This window comes from Hyla sarda, chromosome 10 (genome assembly GCF_029499605.1).
Source record: "Hyla sarda isolate aHylSar1 chromosome 10, aHylSar1.hap1, whole genome shotgun sequence".
In the NCBI taxonomy this organism is placed as follows: Eukaryota; Metazoa; Chordata; class Amphibia; order Anura; family Hylidae; genus Hyla; species Hyla sarda.
The window spans coordinates 107,531,965-107,552,914 of NC_079198.1; the positions used below are offsets into that span (position 1 = coordinate 107,531,965).

At 46.2% G+C, this 20,950-nt stretch overlaps 1 protein-coding gene across 1 annotated transcript in view; it reads right to left on the minus strand.

The window, feature by feature from the left end:
• Positions 1 to 14,841, minus strand: part of C1QTNF12 (C1q and TNF related 12) — a 126,402-nt gene extending 111,561 nt beyond the window's left edge. Inside the window, exon 1 of the mRNA XM_056543083.1 lies at positions 14,768 to 14,841. Within this exon, the coding sequence (XP_056399058.1) occupies positions 14,768 to 14,770 (3 nt within the window). The 5' untranslated portion in view covers positions 14,771 to 14,841. The remainder of the gene's footprint in view (positions 1 to 14,767) is intronic.
• Positions 14,842 to 20,950: the final 6,109 nt, after the last annotated feature.

Here is a 20,950-nt window from a genome sequence, read left to right on the forward strand (position 1 = left end):
GACGTTTTACTTTTTATTGGGGGAGGGGATTTTTCCCTTTTTTTTTACTTTCACATTTTTTTACATTTTTTTTTACACTTGAATAGTCCCCATAGGGGACTATTCATAGCAATACCATGATTGCTAATACTGATCTGTTCTATGTATAGGACATAGAACAGATCAGTGTTATCGGCTATCTTCTGCTCTGGTCTGCTCGATCTCAGACCAGAGCAGGAGACGCCGGGAGCCGGACAGAGGCAGGTGAGGGGACCTCCGTGCGGCGTTATGAATGATCGGATCCCCGCAGCAGCGCTGCGGGCGATCCGATCATTCATTGAAATCGCGCACTGCCGCAGATGCCGGGATCTGTATTGATCCCGGCACCTGAGGGGTTAATGGCGGACGCCCGTGAGATCGTGGGCGTCGGCCATTGCCGGCGGGTCCCTGGCTGCGATCAGCAGCCGGGATCAGCCGCGCATGACACGGGCATCGCTCTGATGCCCGCGGTTATGCACAGGACGTAAATGTATGTCCTGGTGCGTTAAGTACTACCGCACCAGGACGTACATTTACGTCCTGCGTCCTTAAGGGGTTAAAGGGGTTATTCAGGAAAAAACTTTTTTTTATATATCAACTGGCTCCAGAAAGATAAACAGATTTGTAAATTACTTCTATTAAAAAATCTTAATCCTTTCAGTACAGTGGTCCCTCAACATAAGATGGTAATTCGTTCCAAATGAACCATCGTTTGTTGAAACCATCGTATGTTGAGGGATCCGTGCAATGTTAAATATAGGAAGGTATACTCACCTGTCTTGGATGTCGCAGTCCATCGCTGTCGCCGCGTCCCCGTGGTGTCTCCGCCGCTCCAGAGCATCTCCGCTGCCCGGGATCTTCGTTCCTTATCGCCGACATCACGTCGCTACTCACGCCGCTCCTATTGGATGATGGGACGGCGTGTGCAGCGACGCGATGACGACGATGGAGAGCGACGGCGATGCAGGGGATCCCGAAGAGGACAGTCCAGAGCGCCGTGGACAGGTAAGAGATCATCACCGGAGCACACGGGGCACCGTAAAAGGCTATCCGGTGGTAGCTGAAGCAGTCTGCGCTGCCGGATAGCTGTTTATGCAATGGCCCTGACATACAAAAGCATCGTATGTTGATGCTGCCTTCAACATGCGATGGCCTCTGAGAGGCTATCGTATGTTGAAATGATCGTATGTCGGGACCATCGTAGGCGGGGGGGGGGGGGGGGGGGCTCACTGTACAATCTTTTCCAGCAACTAAACAAAGATTGGTATTTCCCTTTATTTAGAATAATTACTCCTCAATTGTCACGATTCGGCTTACGGGTTGTGGATCCGCTGTGTCAGCGAGGGATTGGCGTGGACCGTGCTAGTGGACCGGTTCTAAGAGGCTACTGGTTTTCACCAGAGCCCGCCGCAAAGCGGGATGGTCTTGCTGCGGCAGTAGCAACCAGGTCGTATCCACTAGCAACGGCTCAACCTCGCTGACTGCTGAGAAGGCGTGGGACAGAAGGACTAGGCAGAGGCAAGGTCAGACGTAGCAGAAGGTCGGGGGCAGGCGGCAAGGTTCGTAGTCAGGATGGGTAGCAGAAGTTCAGGTACACAGGCTTTGGACACACTAAACGCTTTCACTGGCACAAGGCAACAAGATCCGGCAAGAGAGTGCAAGGGAGGAGATCAGATATAGCCAGGGAGCAGGTGGAAGCCAATTAAGCTAATTGGGCCAGGCACCAATCATTGGTGCACTGGCCCTTTAAGTCTCAGAGAGCTGGCGCGCGCGCGCCCTAGAGAGCGGAGCCGCGCGCGCCAGCACATGACAGCAGGGGACCGGGACGGGTAAGTGACCTGGGATGCGATTCGCGAGCGGGCGCGTCCCGCTGTGCGAATCGCATCCCCGACGGCCATGACAGTGCAGCGCTCCCGGTCAGCGGGACTGACCGGGGAGCTGCAGGGAGAAAGACGCCGTGAGCGCTCCGGGGAGGAGCGGGGACCCGGAGCGCTAGGCGTAACAGTACCCCCCCCCTTAGGTCTCCCCTTTTTTTTGTCCGGTGACTGCCTCCCCTGGGATGTGGACACCGGGAAAGAATGGAGGGTTTCCTCAACGGCAGGCAGTACAGCAGGAGTTGGAATGGGGAGGGAGGGCAGAGGGTGAAGCTTGGCACGGGGCAGGGAGACACAAGGACGGGAGCCATGAGGAGGCACAGAGGCTTGCCTGACGGGACTGGGAGGGGGGGAGAGGCACTTCCTGTGGCAGGCAGAGTCCCAGTTCCTGATCTCCCCGGTAGTCCAATCAAGGGTGGGAGAATGAAGCCGGAGCCATGGCAGACCGAGGAGGACCTCAGAGGTACAATGGGGGAGAACGAAGAGCTCAATCCTTTCGTGGTGGGGTCCAATAGACATCAGGAGGGGTTCTGTGCGGTAACGCACGGTGCAATCCAATCTGACTCCGTTGACCGCGGAGATGTAGAGCGGCTTGACGAGACGGGTCACCGGGATGCTGAATTTATTCACAAAGGACTCCAAAATAAAATTCCCGGAGGCACCAGAGTCCAAGCAGGCCACGGCTGAAAGGGAGGAGTTGGCTGAAGGAGTAATCCGCACGGGCACCGTGAGACGTGAAGAAGCAGACTTAGAACCAAGAGACGCCACACCAACGTGAGCTGGGTGCGTGCGTGCGTTTCCCAGGCGTGGAGGACGGATAGGGCAATCCACCAAGAAATGCTCGGTACTGGTACAGTACAGACAGAGATTTTCTTCTCTACGGCGATTCCTCTCTTCCTGGGTCAGGCGAGACCGATCCACTTGCATGGCCTCCTCGGCGGGAGGCCCAGGCGTAGACTGCAAAGGATGCTGTGGGAGAGGTGCCCAGAGATCTAAGTCTTTTTCCTGGCGGAGCTCTTGGTGTCGCTCAGAAAAACGCATGTCAATGCGGGTAGCCAAATGGATGAGTTCTTGGAGGTTGGCAGGAATCTCTCGTGCGGCCAGCACATCCTTGATGCGACTGGATAGGCCTTTTTTAAAGGTCGCGCAGAGAGCCTCGTTATTCCATGATAACTCGGAAGCAAGAGTACGAAATTGGATGGCGTACTCGCCCACTGAAGAATTACCCTGGACCAGGATCAGCAGGGCAGTCTCGGCAGAAGAAGCTCGGGCTGGCTCCTCGAAGACACTCCGGACTTCAGCGAAGAAGGACTGGACTGTGGCTGTGGCAGGATCATTGCGGTCCCAGAGCGGTGTGGCCCAAGACAAGGCCTTTCCTGAAAGAAGGCTTACTACGAACGCCACCTTAGACCGTTCTGTAGGAAACAAGTCCGACAACATCTCCATATGCAGGGAACACTGAGACAAAAATCCACGGCAGAGTTTAGAGTCCCCATCAAATTTGTCCGGCAGGGACAAGCGGAGGCTAGGAGCGGCCACTCGCTGCGGAGGAGGTGCAGGACCTGGCGGAGGAGATGGTTGCTGCTGTAGCAGAGGCAGAAGTTGCTGTAACGTGGCGGTCAACTGCGACAGCTGCTGTCCTTGTTGGGCAATTTGCTGCGATTGCTGAGCGACCACCGTGGTAAGGTCAGCGAGACTTGGCAGCGGCACCTCAGCGGGATCCATGGCCGGATCTACTGTCACGATTCGGCTTACGGGTTGTGGATCCGCTGTGTCAGCGAGGGATTGGCGTGGACCGTGCTAGTGGACCGGTTCTAAGAGGCTACTGGTTTTCACCAGAGCCCGCCGCAAAGCGGGATGGTCTTGCTGCGGCAGTAGCAACCAGGTCGTATCCACTAGCAACGGCTCAACCTCGCTGACTGCTGAGAAGGCATGGGACAGAAGGACTAGGCAGAGGCAAGGTCAGACGTAGCAGAAGGTCGGGGGCAGGCGGCAAGGTTCGTAGTCAGGATGGGTAGCAGAAGATCAGGTACACAGGCTTTGGACACACTAAACGCTTTCACTGGCACAAGGCAACAAGATCCGGCAAGGGAGTGCAAGGGAGGAGATCAGATATAGCCAGGGAGCAGGTGGAAGCCAATTAAGCTAATTGGGCCAGGCACCAATCATTGGTGCACTGGCCCTTTAAGTCTCAGAGAGCTGGCGCGCCCTAGAGAGCGGAGCCGCGCGCGCCAGCACATGACAGCAGGGGACCGGGACGGGTAAGTGACCTGGGATGCGATTCGCGAGCGGGCGCGTCCCGCTGTGCGAATCGCATCCCCGACGGCCATGACAGTGCAGCGCTCCCGGTCAGCGGGACTGACCGGGGAGCTGCAGGGAGAAAGATGCCGTGAGCGCTCCGGGGAGGAGCGGGGACCCGGAGCGCTAGGCGTAACATCAATACCTTTGGCCGATAACCAACAGATGATTAGTTGGATCTCATGGCTACTTGGGAAGTGAAGAACACTACCACGAGCTTCAGCTGGTTATAACTCACAATCCTGCCAGGACACAGGACTGAGACCCGGTGCAATCTAAATTTTTGACACGTCTGGACAACATATCAAATGTTTATACAAATGTCTCTAACGCTTTTGCACAACATGAGACTAAATGCCTCAATAATTTCACAACTATAATGCATTCTGACATTTAACAATTTATTGCGTACAAAGCGGCCTTGTGTCGGTGTATAAAGGAATCCCATGTTCCTAAGAAAACTGGCTTCAGATCATTTATGCCATTACCACTTGGTAATAATCCGAAAACAACTGTACCATTGGACACTCCTGACTCACGCCAAGTCTCAGTACCTTCCCCATAGACGCTAAATCCAACACGACCTACCATATCTGTGACTGCACCTAGCAAATGCGCCTCAATATATTCTTTCTGCCAGACTAAAGAAACAAATACAGATATTTAAAATTCTTCTAGTTCATCCAATATATTTGAATCATCCCTTATAGCCTTGTTCAGATTTCAGAATAAGAAAATTTGGGATCCCAAGTTGCCAAATACAAGCTCCTATGGAAACCTTTTACCAAATTAAAGGGGTACTCCTGTGCCCGAGCCTTCTGAACATCCGATTAAAAAGGCTTGGAGAAGGGGCCGTCGTTGTGACGTCACCGTCCCGCCCCTTGTGACATCATGCCACACCCCCTCCATTAATGTCTATGGGAGGGGGCGTGACGGTCGTCACGCCCCCTCCCATAGACATCAATGGAGGGGGATTGGTGTGATGTCACAAGGGGGCGGGGCCATGAGGTTGCGACCGCTGCTCCAATCCTTCTGAACCAGATGTTCAGAAGGCTCGGGCACGGGAGTACCCCTTTAATCGTGCTACTGAACAATAGCTATATCTAAATTCCTTCAAGGCATTATTCACCATAATATTTTAAATAAAACACATTTTTTCTATCAAATTAATAGTATCCATCGCTGTTCTGTCCTCCGTATGTGTGAGGGGGCATAAGTTTACAGGTAGCTAAACTATAAGGTAGTTCAACTTTAAAGGGGTACTCTGCTGCTCGGAACATTTAGTTATACAAAAGGCTTGAATACAGTGTTTATGACTTTTTTGTGAGAAGATAGAGGACCTACACATTTCTATATCTTCATAATGAAGTGTAAAAAGAAATGGCAGGTCCTGTTTAACACGATAGGCATAGTATATATATATATATATATATATATATATATATATATATATATTTATATACATATAATTATATGTGTATAGAGCTCATGAGGTTACAGACCTCTTTCTTTATGTTGTATATATATTGTATTTTTGTGTATTTTTCCTTTTACATTATGTAGACTGTGAATTCTACCAGGGGAAAGGGGCCAATGTGAGCGAAGCATAGATTGTAATAGTCAGACATATTTACTTTTTACTCATTTACGCATTAGGGAAAGTCAATGTTGATTTATTTTTATAGTTGAGACCCTTGTCAAATCCCCTGTATTTGTTTGTACAATAACGTAAAGATAAACCTGGGGTCAGCGAATGCATGTTTTATTTATGGATCTTGTTTTATGAGCTGAGATCTATGGAGACTAAAACAATTGTCTAGCTTAGATTTATGGTCTGCCCCGCCGTCTGTAGCCACATTGTAAATGAACAGTTCTGGATACTTGCTATGAACTGTCCTTGGTTACATAAAGCTGGGCACAGAAAGGAGAGAATGTACCGTCTTTCCGGGAAAGGGACAGCGAAACTTTAGCGAAACAGGTTCAAGGCAGCGTTCATTTTTATGCAAATTTGGATTCAGTTCTTGTCATAGTCTTTTGACTTAAAGGGGTATTCCAGGCCAAAACTTTTTTTTATATATCAACTGGCTCCGGAAAGTTAAACAGATTTGTAAATTACTTCTAATAAAAAATCTTAATCCTTACAATAGTTATCAGCTTCTGAAGTTGAGTTGTTGTTTTCTGTCTTACTGCTCTCTGATGACTCACGTCCCGGGAGCTGTGCACTTCCTATGGGGATATTCTCCCATCATGCACAGTTCCCGGGACGTGACATCATCATTGAGCAGTTAGACAGAAAACTTCAGAAGCTAATAACTATTGGAAGGATTAAGATTTTTCAATAGAAGTAATTTACAAATCTGTTTAACTTTCCGGAGCCAGTTGATATATATATAAAAGGTTTTGCCTGGAATACCCCTTTAAACGACATTTAGTCATCTAAGTTGATTTAGTTTTAGTCGACTAAATCTACAGTAGACTTAGGGAAATAAAATTGAACGGATTTAGTTAAAGGGGTATTCCAGGAAAAAACTTTTTTTTTAATATCAACTGGCTCCAGAAAGTTAAACAGATTTGTAAAATCACTTCTATTAAAAAATCTTAATCCTTTCAATAATTATCAGCTGCTGAAGTTGAGTTGTTGTTTTCTGTCTGGCAACAGTGCTCTCTGCTGACATCTCTGCTTGTCTCGGGAACTGCACAGGGTAGAAGAGGTTTGCTATGGGGATTTGCTTCTAAACTGGGCGGTTCCCGAGACACGTGTCACCAGAGAGCACTTAGACAGAAAAGAACAACTCAACTTCAGAAGCTTATAAGTACTGAAAGGATAAAGATTTTTTAATAGAAGTAATTTACAAATCTGTTTAACTTTCTGGAGCCAGTTGATATATAAAAAAGTTTTTTCCTGAATAACCCCTTTAAATTGTAATGAAAATTCTAGATAAATTCAAAACGATAATACACTCCTGAAGTAAATAGATATTTACCAGTTATTACGTATGGTGTTAAAGGGGTACTCCACTGGCCAGCATTCGGAACATTTAGTTCCGAACACTGTGTGCGCGCTGCAGGGGTCGGCCACGCCCCCTCAATGCAAGTCTATGGGAGGGGGCGTGGCGGCCGCCACGCCCTCCTCCCATAGACTTGCATTGAGGGGCGTGGTGTGACATCACAAGGGGGCGTGGCCGACCCCCACAGCGTGCACAAAGCGGTTGGAACTAAATATTCCGAACGTTGGCCAGTGGAGTACCCCTTTAAGGCTTGAGCATTGAATACAGACAAAAAGATTAGTTCTGATGGGATCTCTTCCCAAATCTTCTCTACTTAACATTGTAGCCTATTTGTAGTTAGTTGACTATAATGTCAATAGATTTTAGCTTTCGTCATCATAACTTAGTTTTAATTAAATTTTAGTCACTAAAAAGTGCTGTTGACTAAAACGATGACAAACAAGTGTGGTGAGGGTTTGATGAGGGCAAATGGGATTACCCTAGGGGCAGATGGCATTAACCCCTTTGTTCGTGACGCCAGGGCGTGGTTTTACCTCTACACCACCCGAAGGTATGCTGCTTTATCCTGGGCTAGGCGCAGGGGAAAATAATGACTCCGACGCCAAGTTACGGAACAACGGCAGGCTCCTATAGCATAGCATTGATCAGTGTCCAGAAGTAAAAAAAACTTACATCTGTGTGCCTCCAGCTGTTCCAAAACTACAACTCCCAGCATGCCCTACAGTAGGGGAACAATATGGACTTCAAAATGAATTGCATTATCAATTCGGCGCTGTAGTTTATTCACAAACAAGCAACGCGTTTCACTGCACATGCGCAAATTCTTCAGGCCTGAAGAAGCTGCGCATGCACAGTGACACATGTTGCTTGTCTGTGAATAAACTAAAGTTTTTATCGTCCTTGATGTGGTGGAACCCTACAGCGCCGAAATTATCCTGATCGTTTTGAAGTCCATATTGTTCCTCATGGAAATTTAAATGGTTGGCACATAATGCCACATCTTCCCTGCAGTGGCCAGATGCCCCAACTCCGCTTCCCCCTGAGAAAACAACTAATCACTGTATATACCGTGACGACTCCTTTAAGAAAGAAACCTTGGCAAAACTGAGATTGTGTGTTAAGTCTAGTGCATGGATGGATGGATGATCCGGGTGTCATCTATTGGTTCATCTTTGTATCTCTGGACCCCCTATACCATACACAAAGCCCTACTAAGTGGGGCAGATTTAATGACACCCTAGAATAAAGTTGGCCAAGTTCTCCCAACTCTCACCCAACAGATCGTGTCGGTGGAGAGAAGAGTCTATCTTTTTAGATTTTCACCACCTTCTCTATAGTTCTGGTAGAGAAAACTTTTGGCCAAACGATGGTTCGACAGGTAATGAAAATATATGGCCACCAATTTTAGCCCAGTGGTTGTTTTGTTTGATAAATCTATATGAGGATTGGGTTTGGGACCACTGGTCTAGGATGTTATCTTCATACGTATCCTCTTATAAGAATGAATAGAACATGAACACTAATGTTTTTTTTTTTTTTTTCTTGGACTCAATGTAAAATTTTCAGTAAATTGTGAAACCATTCGCTGAACTGGACCAGGTTGAAGGAGTTTGGATTGTTTTTCTTGCGCTAGGTATTTGTGTTTCAGATGGATCATGCAAGCTACAGCAATTCCTGGTGTTTTATTACTCTATTATTCTGGAAATGAGTCATTGTACTTGGTATTGTAAATGACATCACAGTAAAAAGACGTGACTTTACTGGCAATAATAAAATATTTGTTGTGCCACACTTTCTTATTGTTGGCTTTGTGTTTTATTTTGTTTTTTTTCTTCCTTTTATTACTACTACTAAAAATTAAGGGAACACCTAAACAACACAATGTAACTCCAAGTCAATGACACTTCTGTGAAATCGCACTGTCCACTCAGGAAGCAACACTGATTGACAATAAATGTCACATGCTGTTGTGCAAATGGAACAGACAACAGGTGGAAATGATAGGCAATTAGCAAAACACCTCCAATAAAGGAGTGGTTCTGCAGGTGGTGACCACAGACCGCTTCTCAGTTCCTATGCTTCCTGGGTGATGTTTTGGTCACTTTTGAATGCTGGTGGTGCTTTCACTCTAGTGGTAGCATGAGACGGAGTCTACAATCCACGCAAGTGGCTCAGGTAGTGCAGCTCATCCAGGATGGCACATCAATGCGAGCTGTGGCAAGAAGGTTTGCCTTGTCTGTCAACGTAGTGTCCAGAGCATGGAGGCACTACCAGGAGACAGGCCAGTACATCAGGAGATGTGGAGGAGGCCGTAGGAGGGCAACAACCCAGCAGCAGGACCGCTACCTCTGCCTTTGTGCAAGGAGGAGCAGGAGGAGCACTGCCAGAGCCCTGCAAAATGACCTCCAGCAGGCCACAAATATGCATGTGTCCACCTCCAGCAGGCCACAAATGTGCATGTGTCCACTCAAACGTTCAGAAACAGACTCCATGAGGGTAGTATAAGGGCCTGACGTCCACAGGTGGGGGTTGTGCTTGCCAGAGAACACCAAGATTGGCAAATTCCCCACTGGCACCCTGTGCTCTTCACAGATGAAAGCAGGTTCACACTGAGCACATGTGACAGAAGTGACAGAGCCTGGAGACGCCATGGAGAACGTTCTGCTGCCTGCAACATCCTCCAGCATGACCGGTTTGGCGGTGGTCAGTAATGGTGTGGGGTGGCATTTCTTTAGGGGGCTGCACAGTCCTCCATGTGCTTGCCAGAGGTAGCCTGACTGCCATTAGGTACTGAGATGAGATCCTCAGACCCCTTGTGAGACCATATGCTGGTGCGGTTGGCCCTGGGTTCCTCCTAATGCAAGACAATGCTAGACCACATGTGGCTTAAGTGTTGTCAGCACATTGAACTATGTAAAGACGAAAGTATTTCATAAGATTACTTCATTCATTCAGATCTAGGATGTGTTATCTTAGTGTTAGAGTATTTTTTTGAGAAGTGTATATTGTTAACTTTTATTTTATGCAGAGGGGCTTTAGACATTACAATGTGTTAGCATCTGTTTGGCAGCCCCCGGATATTGTCTATATTGCTTCCTCTACCTTCTGTAAGAACTTTCCCATTCACGTCCATTTATTTCAAGCCAATGAGCACAGCTGGGTTCACAAGTTACCTTGAGTTGCCAAGGTTTTGCCATGTGTTTTTTTTTTTTTTACAGTTGACTGCCAATATCAACGTTGCCAAACCACAACAAATAGCTGTTAAACATGTGCAATGTTGGTACTTCCCCAAAAGGGGGAGCTAGATAGACTAAATAGTGCCATGAGCCATTGCACTAACTAATGCCTAAAGGCTATAAGCTGCATTGGGCAGCTAGGAAGCTCACATGGATCTATATGGTGGTTTACCCATCCATACCCAAGACATTTCTCATCTCAGGGCATCTGCAGTCATTGTGATGCATGGTGACAACAGGTAATCTAAGAAGGAGTTAGGTGAACAACAGACATGGTTTGGGTTAAAAAAAGGTGAGAAGGTAAATGGCAGAAGGACAGGTAAAAGGACAAAGATTCTGTTTTTCTACCCACAAGGTGAAGTACGTCTCTGCAAGTAAAGACTCTGATGGTTGAATACCACAGCGGAAGAAAGGAGAGACATCTGATTGAGATGTGAAAGTGACAACTCGGATCAGAGGCCCCACAGTAAGATTGTGGTTTCATGATGATCCTCGTCAAGTAAGGGTCCCTCGCAAGGGTCTTGGGTCAGGGAGTTAAGTTCCTCGGCAGCTGGTGCCAATGAGTTCATCATTGGTACCTTGGATTTCTATGCACCATGAGTGCTTTGGGGCGTGCTTTGGGGCTTTGTTGAGGTCCATGCTTCCCGTGTGATGCTAAGGCAGCCATGGCACATGGCCTCCATAAAGAATAACCTGTTATTTCCGTCCATAATGGACAATTTCTGAAGGGGACTGGAAAGACGTGTCAAAGCATTGTGAAAAGCTGGGCTGCAACCCGGTGAGAGGAGAGTCTCAAGACTAGCTGTGTCTTTTTTTCCATCTCTTGTTTGCAGTGTTATTTATAATCCTTATGGGGGTAAGATTAGTTTCTTAAAGTATTCTGAGTATAGGTCATAGGGAGGTAGAAGCCTCTTATGTTTGTTAAAATGGTTACTGATTTATTGTAAGTGCTTCCAGATATCAATCTGGAAGCATCGGAAGGGAATAGGATTCTACCATGTATGACGGCAAATTTACAAGTGGTCGAAACAAAAAAGAGGAGGCAACAACGCAGTAAAAGTTGGGTAAGCGGGATTTCTCTGAAAAATCCAAAGCAAAGTGGAGTTGATCATAGATCCATATTCATTGTATAGGACGACCAGTTGGGCAGAATATAACAGGAAATAACTGGTGGTGAGCTGAGGGGGTTGGCGTATGCAAGCATGCAATGGAAAATGGTAGGCATTGGGAAGCCAGTATGTATGGCTTATAACAAACACTGTAACAGAGGGTCTCTCTGCAAATTTTAGCATGTCCGCTCAAAATGTGGACACCCACAGGTAGACTGTGGTGACAAAAATGGGAGTGGGGGTCTGGAAATCTGAGCAGGCTAAAAAGTGGCTTAGGGAGAACCCAGACAGGGGGAGGCAGAATGTCTGAGGGAAGGATGTAAAATGGAATCAAAATTAAGAAACAGAATAGATAAACAAATCCTAGGGGTAAGTTGACACTGAAGTCCTCTCCATATGGGGTTGTCTTCCACCGGACCTTCAAGGCCCATGACTGCAAAAGTCTGAGCCCATCAGATTAACCTATGGTACTTCAGTGGGCCAGTCTGACTGCATTTCTTGGAAGGGGCGGATAGGTAATAACTTGAATCTTGCTATAACCCCTTTATCAGTTTCTCATTTTTCACCACCACCACACATCATGCACTTTAATAGAATTTAAAGGATGATGCTGAGATATTGTGTACAGGTTCATTCAATTGTCCACTTCACCTTAAAAGTACAGCACGGTATCATTTAAATTGTATACTCCGCATGCTGTTGTATATTTACATTTCCCTTGTATAAAAGCTCCATCTACTGGTGAAAAGTAAGCATGCTAACTGGCCATACAAAACCTGAGCACAACACAATGTTTCCCAACCAGCTCTCCTGCCTCCAGCTGTTGCAAAACTACAACTCCCAGCCTTGTCAATTTTTGGGTCTGTTTGTGCTCCACCCTGAGTCTAAGATTGGGTATTCCTTTTGGATGTTTGTTGTTCAGCTTGATTAACATTACCCTCTATGGATCTGGTCCTTTTTTTTTTTTTGAGATCTTTTCATTTAATATTTTACTTTGTTCATTTGATGTTAATAAAACCACAGGAAGATGACTTGGTGCATTTATTTGTATATACGTAAGTTATATTTAGATACCAGTCTTTTACATGCTCGATTTATTCCCAAAACTGGAGGGCAGGTTATTTAAGTTAGGGCCAGATCAGATATCGGTTAATCTTTCCATTTTGATTACATCTTGGCGGTAATATGGTGCCGTGTTATGAGAGCTGTAGACTGTGATTAGGATGAAATGCCATATGCTACAAGTATTTCATGTGACTGGGAACTTGTACAAGAGGGAAAATGAATAAAGGTGTATTTTAAGAAGTTCGTGATCATCTGAAAATGTTGACCTAGCACACGCTTAAAACAAAACCTTTACTTGGTTAAGTAGTATAAAATATAAATAAATAAACATCAATTAGTATAAATAAGCATAAATAATGTCCATCATTGCTTTTTATTGTGGTAGAGGGTGTTGGAAGGGCAGATGGTATTAACCCTTAGTGTTCGTGACACCAGGGCATGGTTGTCCTCTACACCACCAAAGGTTTGGCCGCTGGTTCCTCGGCTAGGCACGGGGCAAATAATCACTCCAATGCAAGGTAACGGAACAACGGCACTTTACTGAGGCAGACAGATGTTAAAGTCTTTACAGCTCAGTTTAGGCCCAAGGAAATGCTCAGTGTACTTCAGGGGGCTTTTTGGCTTGCTGGGACTTGTAGTGGAATTTGACTCACTTATGCAACCCATGCTGACTTTAGACTTGACTATGCTGACTAGACTTCTCCCCTCTATTCGTCCTTACCAGGCTTACACTTTCACCTGTAGGGAGTTCTACGCATAGTGGCTGCGTGACTAGGCCTTGGTCTCCATCAGGAACACCATACACTCTCAGGTCTTCACTGGATGCACCTCAGCTAAGACTCAACTGACCTAAGCTAGCTCCTCCCTGCTATATGAGGTAGCAATTTGGAGTGGTCCCATAGGTCACCAACAAGTCACCTGGTCACTTACACCTTCCTTGGGTCAGTAATGGGGTGCATTTCTTTGGGGGGCTGCACAGCCCTCCATGTGCTTGCCAGAGGTAGCCTGACTGCCATTAGGTACCGAGATGAGATCCTCAGACAACTGGGTTCCTCATAATGCAAGACAATGCTAGACCTCATGTGGCTGGAGTGTGTCAGCAGTTCCTGCAAGAGGAAGGCATTGATGCTATGGACTGGCCTGCCCATCCTCCAGACCTGAATCCGATTGAGCACATCTGGGACATCATGTCTCGCTCATCCACCAACGCCACATTGCACCACAGACTATCCAGAAGGAGCATGCCCAGGCATTGTAGGGAGATCATATGGGCACGTGGAGGCCACACACACTACTGAGCCTCATTGTGACTTGTTTTGTGGACATTACATAAAGTTGGATCAGTCTGTAGTGCAGTTTTCCATTTTGATTTTGAGTGTGACTCCATATCCAGACCTCCATGGTTTGATAAATTGATTTCCATTGACATTTTTTTGCGTGATTTTGTTGTCAGCACATTGAATTGTGTAAAGACAAAAGTATTTCATATGATTAGTTCATTCATTCAGATCTAGGATGTGTTATCTTAGTGTTCCCTTTATTTTTTTGAGCAGTGTAGCTTAACAACAGGATTTAAAGATACATTAACACATAATGCAATACAACTCTATAGGGGCAATGAGAGTTCTGAGAAGTGTGGGGCCAGGAGACTGGGACTGAGTCCAACTGATAGGACCAATAGTGTACAGAAGGGCCACTTCTGTACTGGGCCACCGCAAACTCCCCCTCTTAAATGAAGCCGTCCTCAGCATACAGTCTTTGAGGGCGGAGGAAGAACAAGGCTTTGAGGGCGGAGGAAGAACAGTTCCTGGGGCATTTTGTAAATGTCCTGCACAGGGCTGGTAACTGGGGAAGTTCATGTGGCATTGTAGATGAATGTCCAAACATACTCATATGCAAACCAGGGTATTTAACCAGGATCCAAACAGATGAAATGATTACAGTTTGTGTGAGGTCATTTTCCCTTGTAACTGCTGTGGTGTGGATCGGGCTGCCTGAGGCTTTCATCTGTGATACCTGTGCTAATAGGGCCCATCAGCCTGTACGCTACTTCTCCCCAAAACAATGGACTGGCAGTTATATTAACCTTATCTGTTTTTACAATACATAAGGACAGTATGTACAATAGCTTTGCCACTTTTTGTGCTACTTACACTCACCATGTGCTCTCTCTGGCCACAAGAGAACCCTGCGCACAGTGGACAAGAAAATAATAAGCATTAGACACTTTATATTTTTATGGGCTGACATGGACGGAGTATAAATATACTGGCTATAAGGTAACATTCCTATCTTAAAACTGTATATGACTATTTCCTATACATTAAAGGTAATATATACATTACTCACTATTATACATTTGTACTGACTCTATCTGTGCATGACATTATGTAGTGGATAAACATTTTCAAGACTAGCCAATAATAGTATGTTTTGACCATTGAATATTTTATACATAGGTCAATAGGTATATGAATATGCTTTTTCTGTTGTGTTCAGGATACCTCCTGTACAACTGCAATAGATAGAAGAAAACATTAGGCACTATAGACAATTGCGTAAACATTTTATATACACTTTATTACAATATGGTCCTAGTGAAACAACTTTACATCAATAATCGGTAGTGCATACATTTGTGCAAAAACGGTAAGCAATATATTATGCTCTCATATAAACCATATTACCGCTCTACAGTTCCAGGTACTAAGAGTTTGTAGTAAAGGATCACGGCCGAAGCCGGGCACAATAGCTTACGAATTTTGGTTACGGTGTAGTTTTTGGCAAGTCCGCCAGGCGCATCACTTTAACATTGCGTTGATACCTGAAAAACAGTAGTGGTACTCCACAAAACAACTTTTAGTCTCACGACTTGACAGTAGGGAAACCAAAAAATGAACATATGACTTTTATCCCAGAAACTTTCCATCCCAGCCTCGCCTATCATGGTGCTTCGTGGGCTGAGACATGTAGCGGGGACTACGGGACCATGCCCCCTTCAAGGGACTGACTCTGGTGTTCCACGTCACCTGGGATAACGTAGAATCAGTGATGGTGGGGCTCACTTTTACCACCATCTGTACCGCAGCAGCTTGCGCCACTGGGGGACAAAGTGTTGGTGACAGTTGAGGCGGCCAAACCTCCTCCTCAGCAGGAGTAGGCCGAGGCACTTTAGTCAGTGCCCGTTGGGTAGGCCAAGCCTCCACAACGCTAGGAGTAGGCCTAAGCACATCTGTGGACTTCTTTCTTGGGTCTGGATGGTACTTGGGTGCCATGACGGGCACCTCGGGCAGTAACTCCTCCTCCATTACTTGACCTTTGACTTTTGAAGGCAGTAGACCAAAAGGACCTGACTCCCAATCCTCCGAGGAAAAGCAGACAAAGGGGAGCTGTGTGGGGTTCTTTGGTCTGGTGACAGCTGCCGCCCATTCCCCTTGTACACTGCGGACTGGGGTGTACTCCACTATCTCCCTGCTCTCTAAGGAGTGTAAATGGGTGGGGAGGTAGTCTCTCTTGACTCCTCCCCTGTTGACAAGGACGTGATAGCAGTCCATTAAGGTGCCAAACCCCTTTACAGCTCAGTTTAGGCTCAAGGAGATGCTCAGTGTACTTCAGGAGGCTTGTTGGCTTGCTGGGACTTGTAGTGGACATGGACTCAATTATGCAGCCCACGCTGACTTTTGACTTGACAATGCTGACTAGACTTCTTCCCAGGCTTTGACTTTCATCCGTAGGGGGTTCCGTGGATAGTGGCTGCATGGTTATGCCTTGGTCTCCCTCAGGAACACCAGACACTCTCAGGTCTTCACTGGACTGCACCTCAGCTAAGACTCAACTGAACTAAGCTAGCTCCTCCCTGCTATATAAGGGAGAAATTTGGAGGGGTCCCATAGGTCACCAACAAGTCACCTGGTCACTTACTCCTTCCTTGGTTACATATAGCTTAACAACAGGATTTAAAGATACATTAACACATAATGCAATACATTAACTCTATAGGGACAATGAGAGTTCTGAGAAGTGTGGGGCCAGGGGACTGGGTCTGAGTCCACCTGATAGGACCAATAGTGTACAGAAGGGCCACTTCTGTACTGGGCCACCACATTATAACTAGTGGTGATTGGCTTTATTGCCGTGTATCACTAGAAGACCTAGGGTCTATTCACATGGCAGAATTTCCGCATGCAGAATTCCACCTCAAATGAAAGCCCAACAGATTTCTATGGGATTCCGCACTCCCATTCACACTTCTGAATTTCCACTTGAAATTCAGAAGTGTGAATGGGAGTGCGAAATCCCATCGAAGTCTATTGAGCTTTCATTTGAAGTGGAATTTCGCAGGCAAATGTAAATAGACCCTAAGTCTACACTAAGATGCAGATTTACTTACATCGGCATTATACAAGCTGGTCTATAGCTAAACTGTAGTGGAGAAGGTTGCAATAAATGTATTTTGAGGCGCAGGCCCGTGCCTACTATGAGATGATGTAGATTTCACCAAAATTTAGGGCAGTTTCGGCATCAATTATCATAAATCCATTGGGCTGTGTTAGTTCATACCCCCTACCGCTATGCCTTGCCCATTTTATTTATTTAAATTTTTTTGCAAAAGTACTATAGACGGCACACAAAAAGAAAAAATTGGCTTTTGCAAAAATGTGCTACTTTTTTTTTAGACTAGAGAAGTTAAGCACATGTCCTGCCCCCTAGGCCCAGGCCCACGGGTGCCTAATAGTAAATACAGCCCTGACTGCAGAGTTCATTAGATGGAAGTTATTGTTGGTTGTATATAGCACATTTATTTGTTGCATCAATTTCCAGAGGTTGTACAAGGTCTCTTACAGCACACGTCCCACCACCCCTTGCCCATGAACTTCATAATGATATCTGTTGGATCGACAATCATTTATTTCATGGCTTCTGCCCCCCCCCCCCACTAGTGTTCTAATACATTCTCTCTATTTCCCCATCCAATGGGGCCTAAGGCAGCCTCCTACTCCACTGAACCCTCAATGAAGCCTCTGTTTACAATGTAGGATTCTGTAGTACAAAAAAAACAGTAGTTATAATCTGACATATTATCTAATAAGCCCGTAAGCATTTTCAAGGCTAAAAATGCCATACAGACGCATTTTGCAGGAGAAGCACATTCCTTTTAGAAGCTAATGCGAAATGCTGGGAAGTGACATTAGATCTGATATTGCTGAATTGTGATGTTATGTCACGGAATGATGTCCATACGCTGTCTGTATGAAATGATTCATTGATAAGGATCTCTGGTGTCTCGTGCACTTAGGAACACGGTACATTTCACATTCCCGGACTGTCTTCGGCTCGCCTGTCTATACGCGAGGCAGTGATGAGCTGAGGCAAGAGGTTTTACAAGAAAACACAAAGTTGTGTTGTGACAGATTAATGCATGATGGTCATTGGAGATGATGTGCACTTGATGCTCGGTCAGATTAGCAACAATGAGAGGTGCAGAGGAGGTCAATGTTAACATACAAGATCTCTTGTTTTATGGGAAACAAATTTGAAAGATGCACTTCAGATACATATTCATATCGTAATTAATTTATATAAATTGGTCAGGTAAAATGTGAATACAATTGGAAAGCAACCTAGCCATACACATCTCCCCCCAGTGGATGACAGTCCTGTAAAATTAATCAATTCTACTTGTTATAAAGCAAATAGATATGTCCCACAAGCATGTTCACCCCTTTAATGTAGGTAAATGATCATCAGAACTGTGATCCTCATTGTGTCAATGATCAGCTGTTAAAGAAGCATTTCAGGTTTTTCTTTTTCATTCCTATATAATGCTAAATCCCTCCCAATGTTCCTACAGTGTCATCTGTTTCTTCCCAGGTCAGTTGCATCCATACAATTTGTCACGATCACACCCTATCGGTCCAGCCACGACGCTAGAGAGAGTGTGATGGTGCAAGGGTTAAGGCCGCCAGACCTCTGGGTATCCACTACTAGTCCCAGCAAGTCCCCAAATTAACCCTTAGATAAATGTGTTTCCACCAGAGCTGCCTTCAGAAAAGGTGAGTGTTACGCCGAGCGCTCCGGGTCCCCGCTCCTCCCCGGAGCGCTCGCGGCGCTTTCCTGTTCGCAGCGCCCCGGTCAGACCCGCTGACCGGGAGCGCTGCGATAATGTCCCTAGCCGGGATGCGATCCGCGATGCGGGACGCGCCCACTCGCGATTCGCATCCCGGCCCGCTTATCAGACTCGTTCCCCGTCTGTTCTGTCCCGGCGCGCGCGGCCCCACTCCCTAGGGCGCGCGCGCGCGCTGGCTCTCTGCGATTTAAAGGGCCGGTGCGCCACTGATTAGCGCCTGGTTCTAATTAGTGTGTTCATCTGTGCACTTCCCTAAATAACCTCACTTCCCCTTCCCTTCCTTGCCGGATCTTGTTGCCATTGTGCCAGTGAAAGCGTTCCTTGTATGTCCCAAGCCAGTGTTCCAGACCTCTTGCCGTTGCCCCTGACTACGATCCTTGCTGCCTGCCCTGACCTTCTGCTACGTCCGACCTTGCTCTTGCCTAATCCCTTGTACCGCGCCTATCTCAGCAGTCAGAGGGGTTGGGCCGTTGCCGGTGGATACGACCTGGTTGCTACCGCCGCTGTAAGACCATCCCGCTTTGCGGCGGGCTCTGGTGAATACCAGTAGCAACTTAGAATCGGTCCGCCGGCACGGCCCACGCCAATCCCTCTCTGACACAGAGGATCCACCTCCAGCCTGCCGAATCCTGACAGTGAGCTCCTATATTTAGAGATCAAAGACCAGAGCTGATTAATTAAACATTTAATCTGATAAAAGGTATCACAGTGCTAAATATATAAAAATACAGGAACAAATGACATACAGGTATAACAATATATAAAAGAGTTTAGCAAGGCAAGTTCAGAAAACAAAAGATGAAGTTCTTACAGCATGATGATATAGCAGTCCATGAGTGAGTGAGAGTCCATGAGAGTGCTGTTCTTAGGATGGTCTTGTCAGCTTGTTGCACAGCATTGAACACCCTGAGTCTAGCATTGTTAAATGTTATATATCTGCCTTTTTGGAGGGAGACTCCATTCCCCCCTCCCCTCTGATCCCACCAGGGGGGCATCTCTGTCCCTGGCCCTCTTATCTGGTTGATTATATGATGGGACTGCTGCTTCAAAAGAGCATTTGACTTCAAAGGAGATGTAAACAAACAGCCAGACCCCCCCCCCCCCCCCCCCAATAAAATGCAATACACAAACCCACAGTCTGAATGACCTCCACCCCTAGGTCTTGGATAATACCTCACACACAGTTATAATTTATAATACACATATAGGATTTTAATAATCAGGCCTTGGGCCTGACACAATTAATTACAGCATTTGGGTCATGTTAGACCACCAGTCTAACAACCAGAAAATTACATGCTCTAATAAAGGGCTTGAGAATGTCACCTCACTGCCCCCCCCCCTCGTGCTAGTTATTAATGTACCCTCAACCCCCCCTTTCTTCACCATGTGTCCCAGTCCTGTGTCTCATCTTTAAAAAAATAAATAAATAAAAAGGTTTATTTACCTCCGCCTCTGTTCCCACGTTGATCCCCCATACTGCCATCGCTGTAATAGCATCTAATGTCTTCAGTCGGTACTTTGGTGTCACATGACAGCCGCAGCCAATAAGCAGCCTCGCCATCACGCTGCATTTTCCTGAGTGCAGAGCTTCACCGCTGAGGCTGTTAAATGGTGTTACTGGTGCAGCAGACGTCATATGACTGCGGCAGCCAGAGCACCAACTGAAGGAAGAAAGGAAGAACAGGGGATCAGCATGGGAATGTAGGTGGAGGTAAGTATAACCATTTTTTTTTCTTTTTCTTAGAGAATGCACAACACTTTTTGGAAAGGGCTGAAAAAAAACACGGTGCCACCATAAAATTCTATGTCACTGTATGATAACCCTGGTGCATTATGGCCCATACGGAAAGGGCATACCTGTACTCAATGGGTTAAAGGAGTTATTTAGTCTTTAGTATAAAAATAATATGGTGCTGGGGTAAGGGGAAAATAGAGAAAAAAAACATACTAACCTAGCCCCTGTCCCCTGATCTTTTGGCTTCTTCCAATACAAGCACTGGGTGCAGGTCCTTCCAGCTCAGCCAATCACTGACCAAGACAGGACTCCACTATGCTCCAAAAGTTGTCTGTCACGTCGGGAGTTGTAATTTTGCAATAGCTGGAATACACAGGTTGGGAAACACTAAGACATCGCAATAAGAGAATACTAAGAGAAATTACACATATGAAAATAGATTGATATCACACAAGTATGTTACAGTGGAAAATCTAT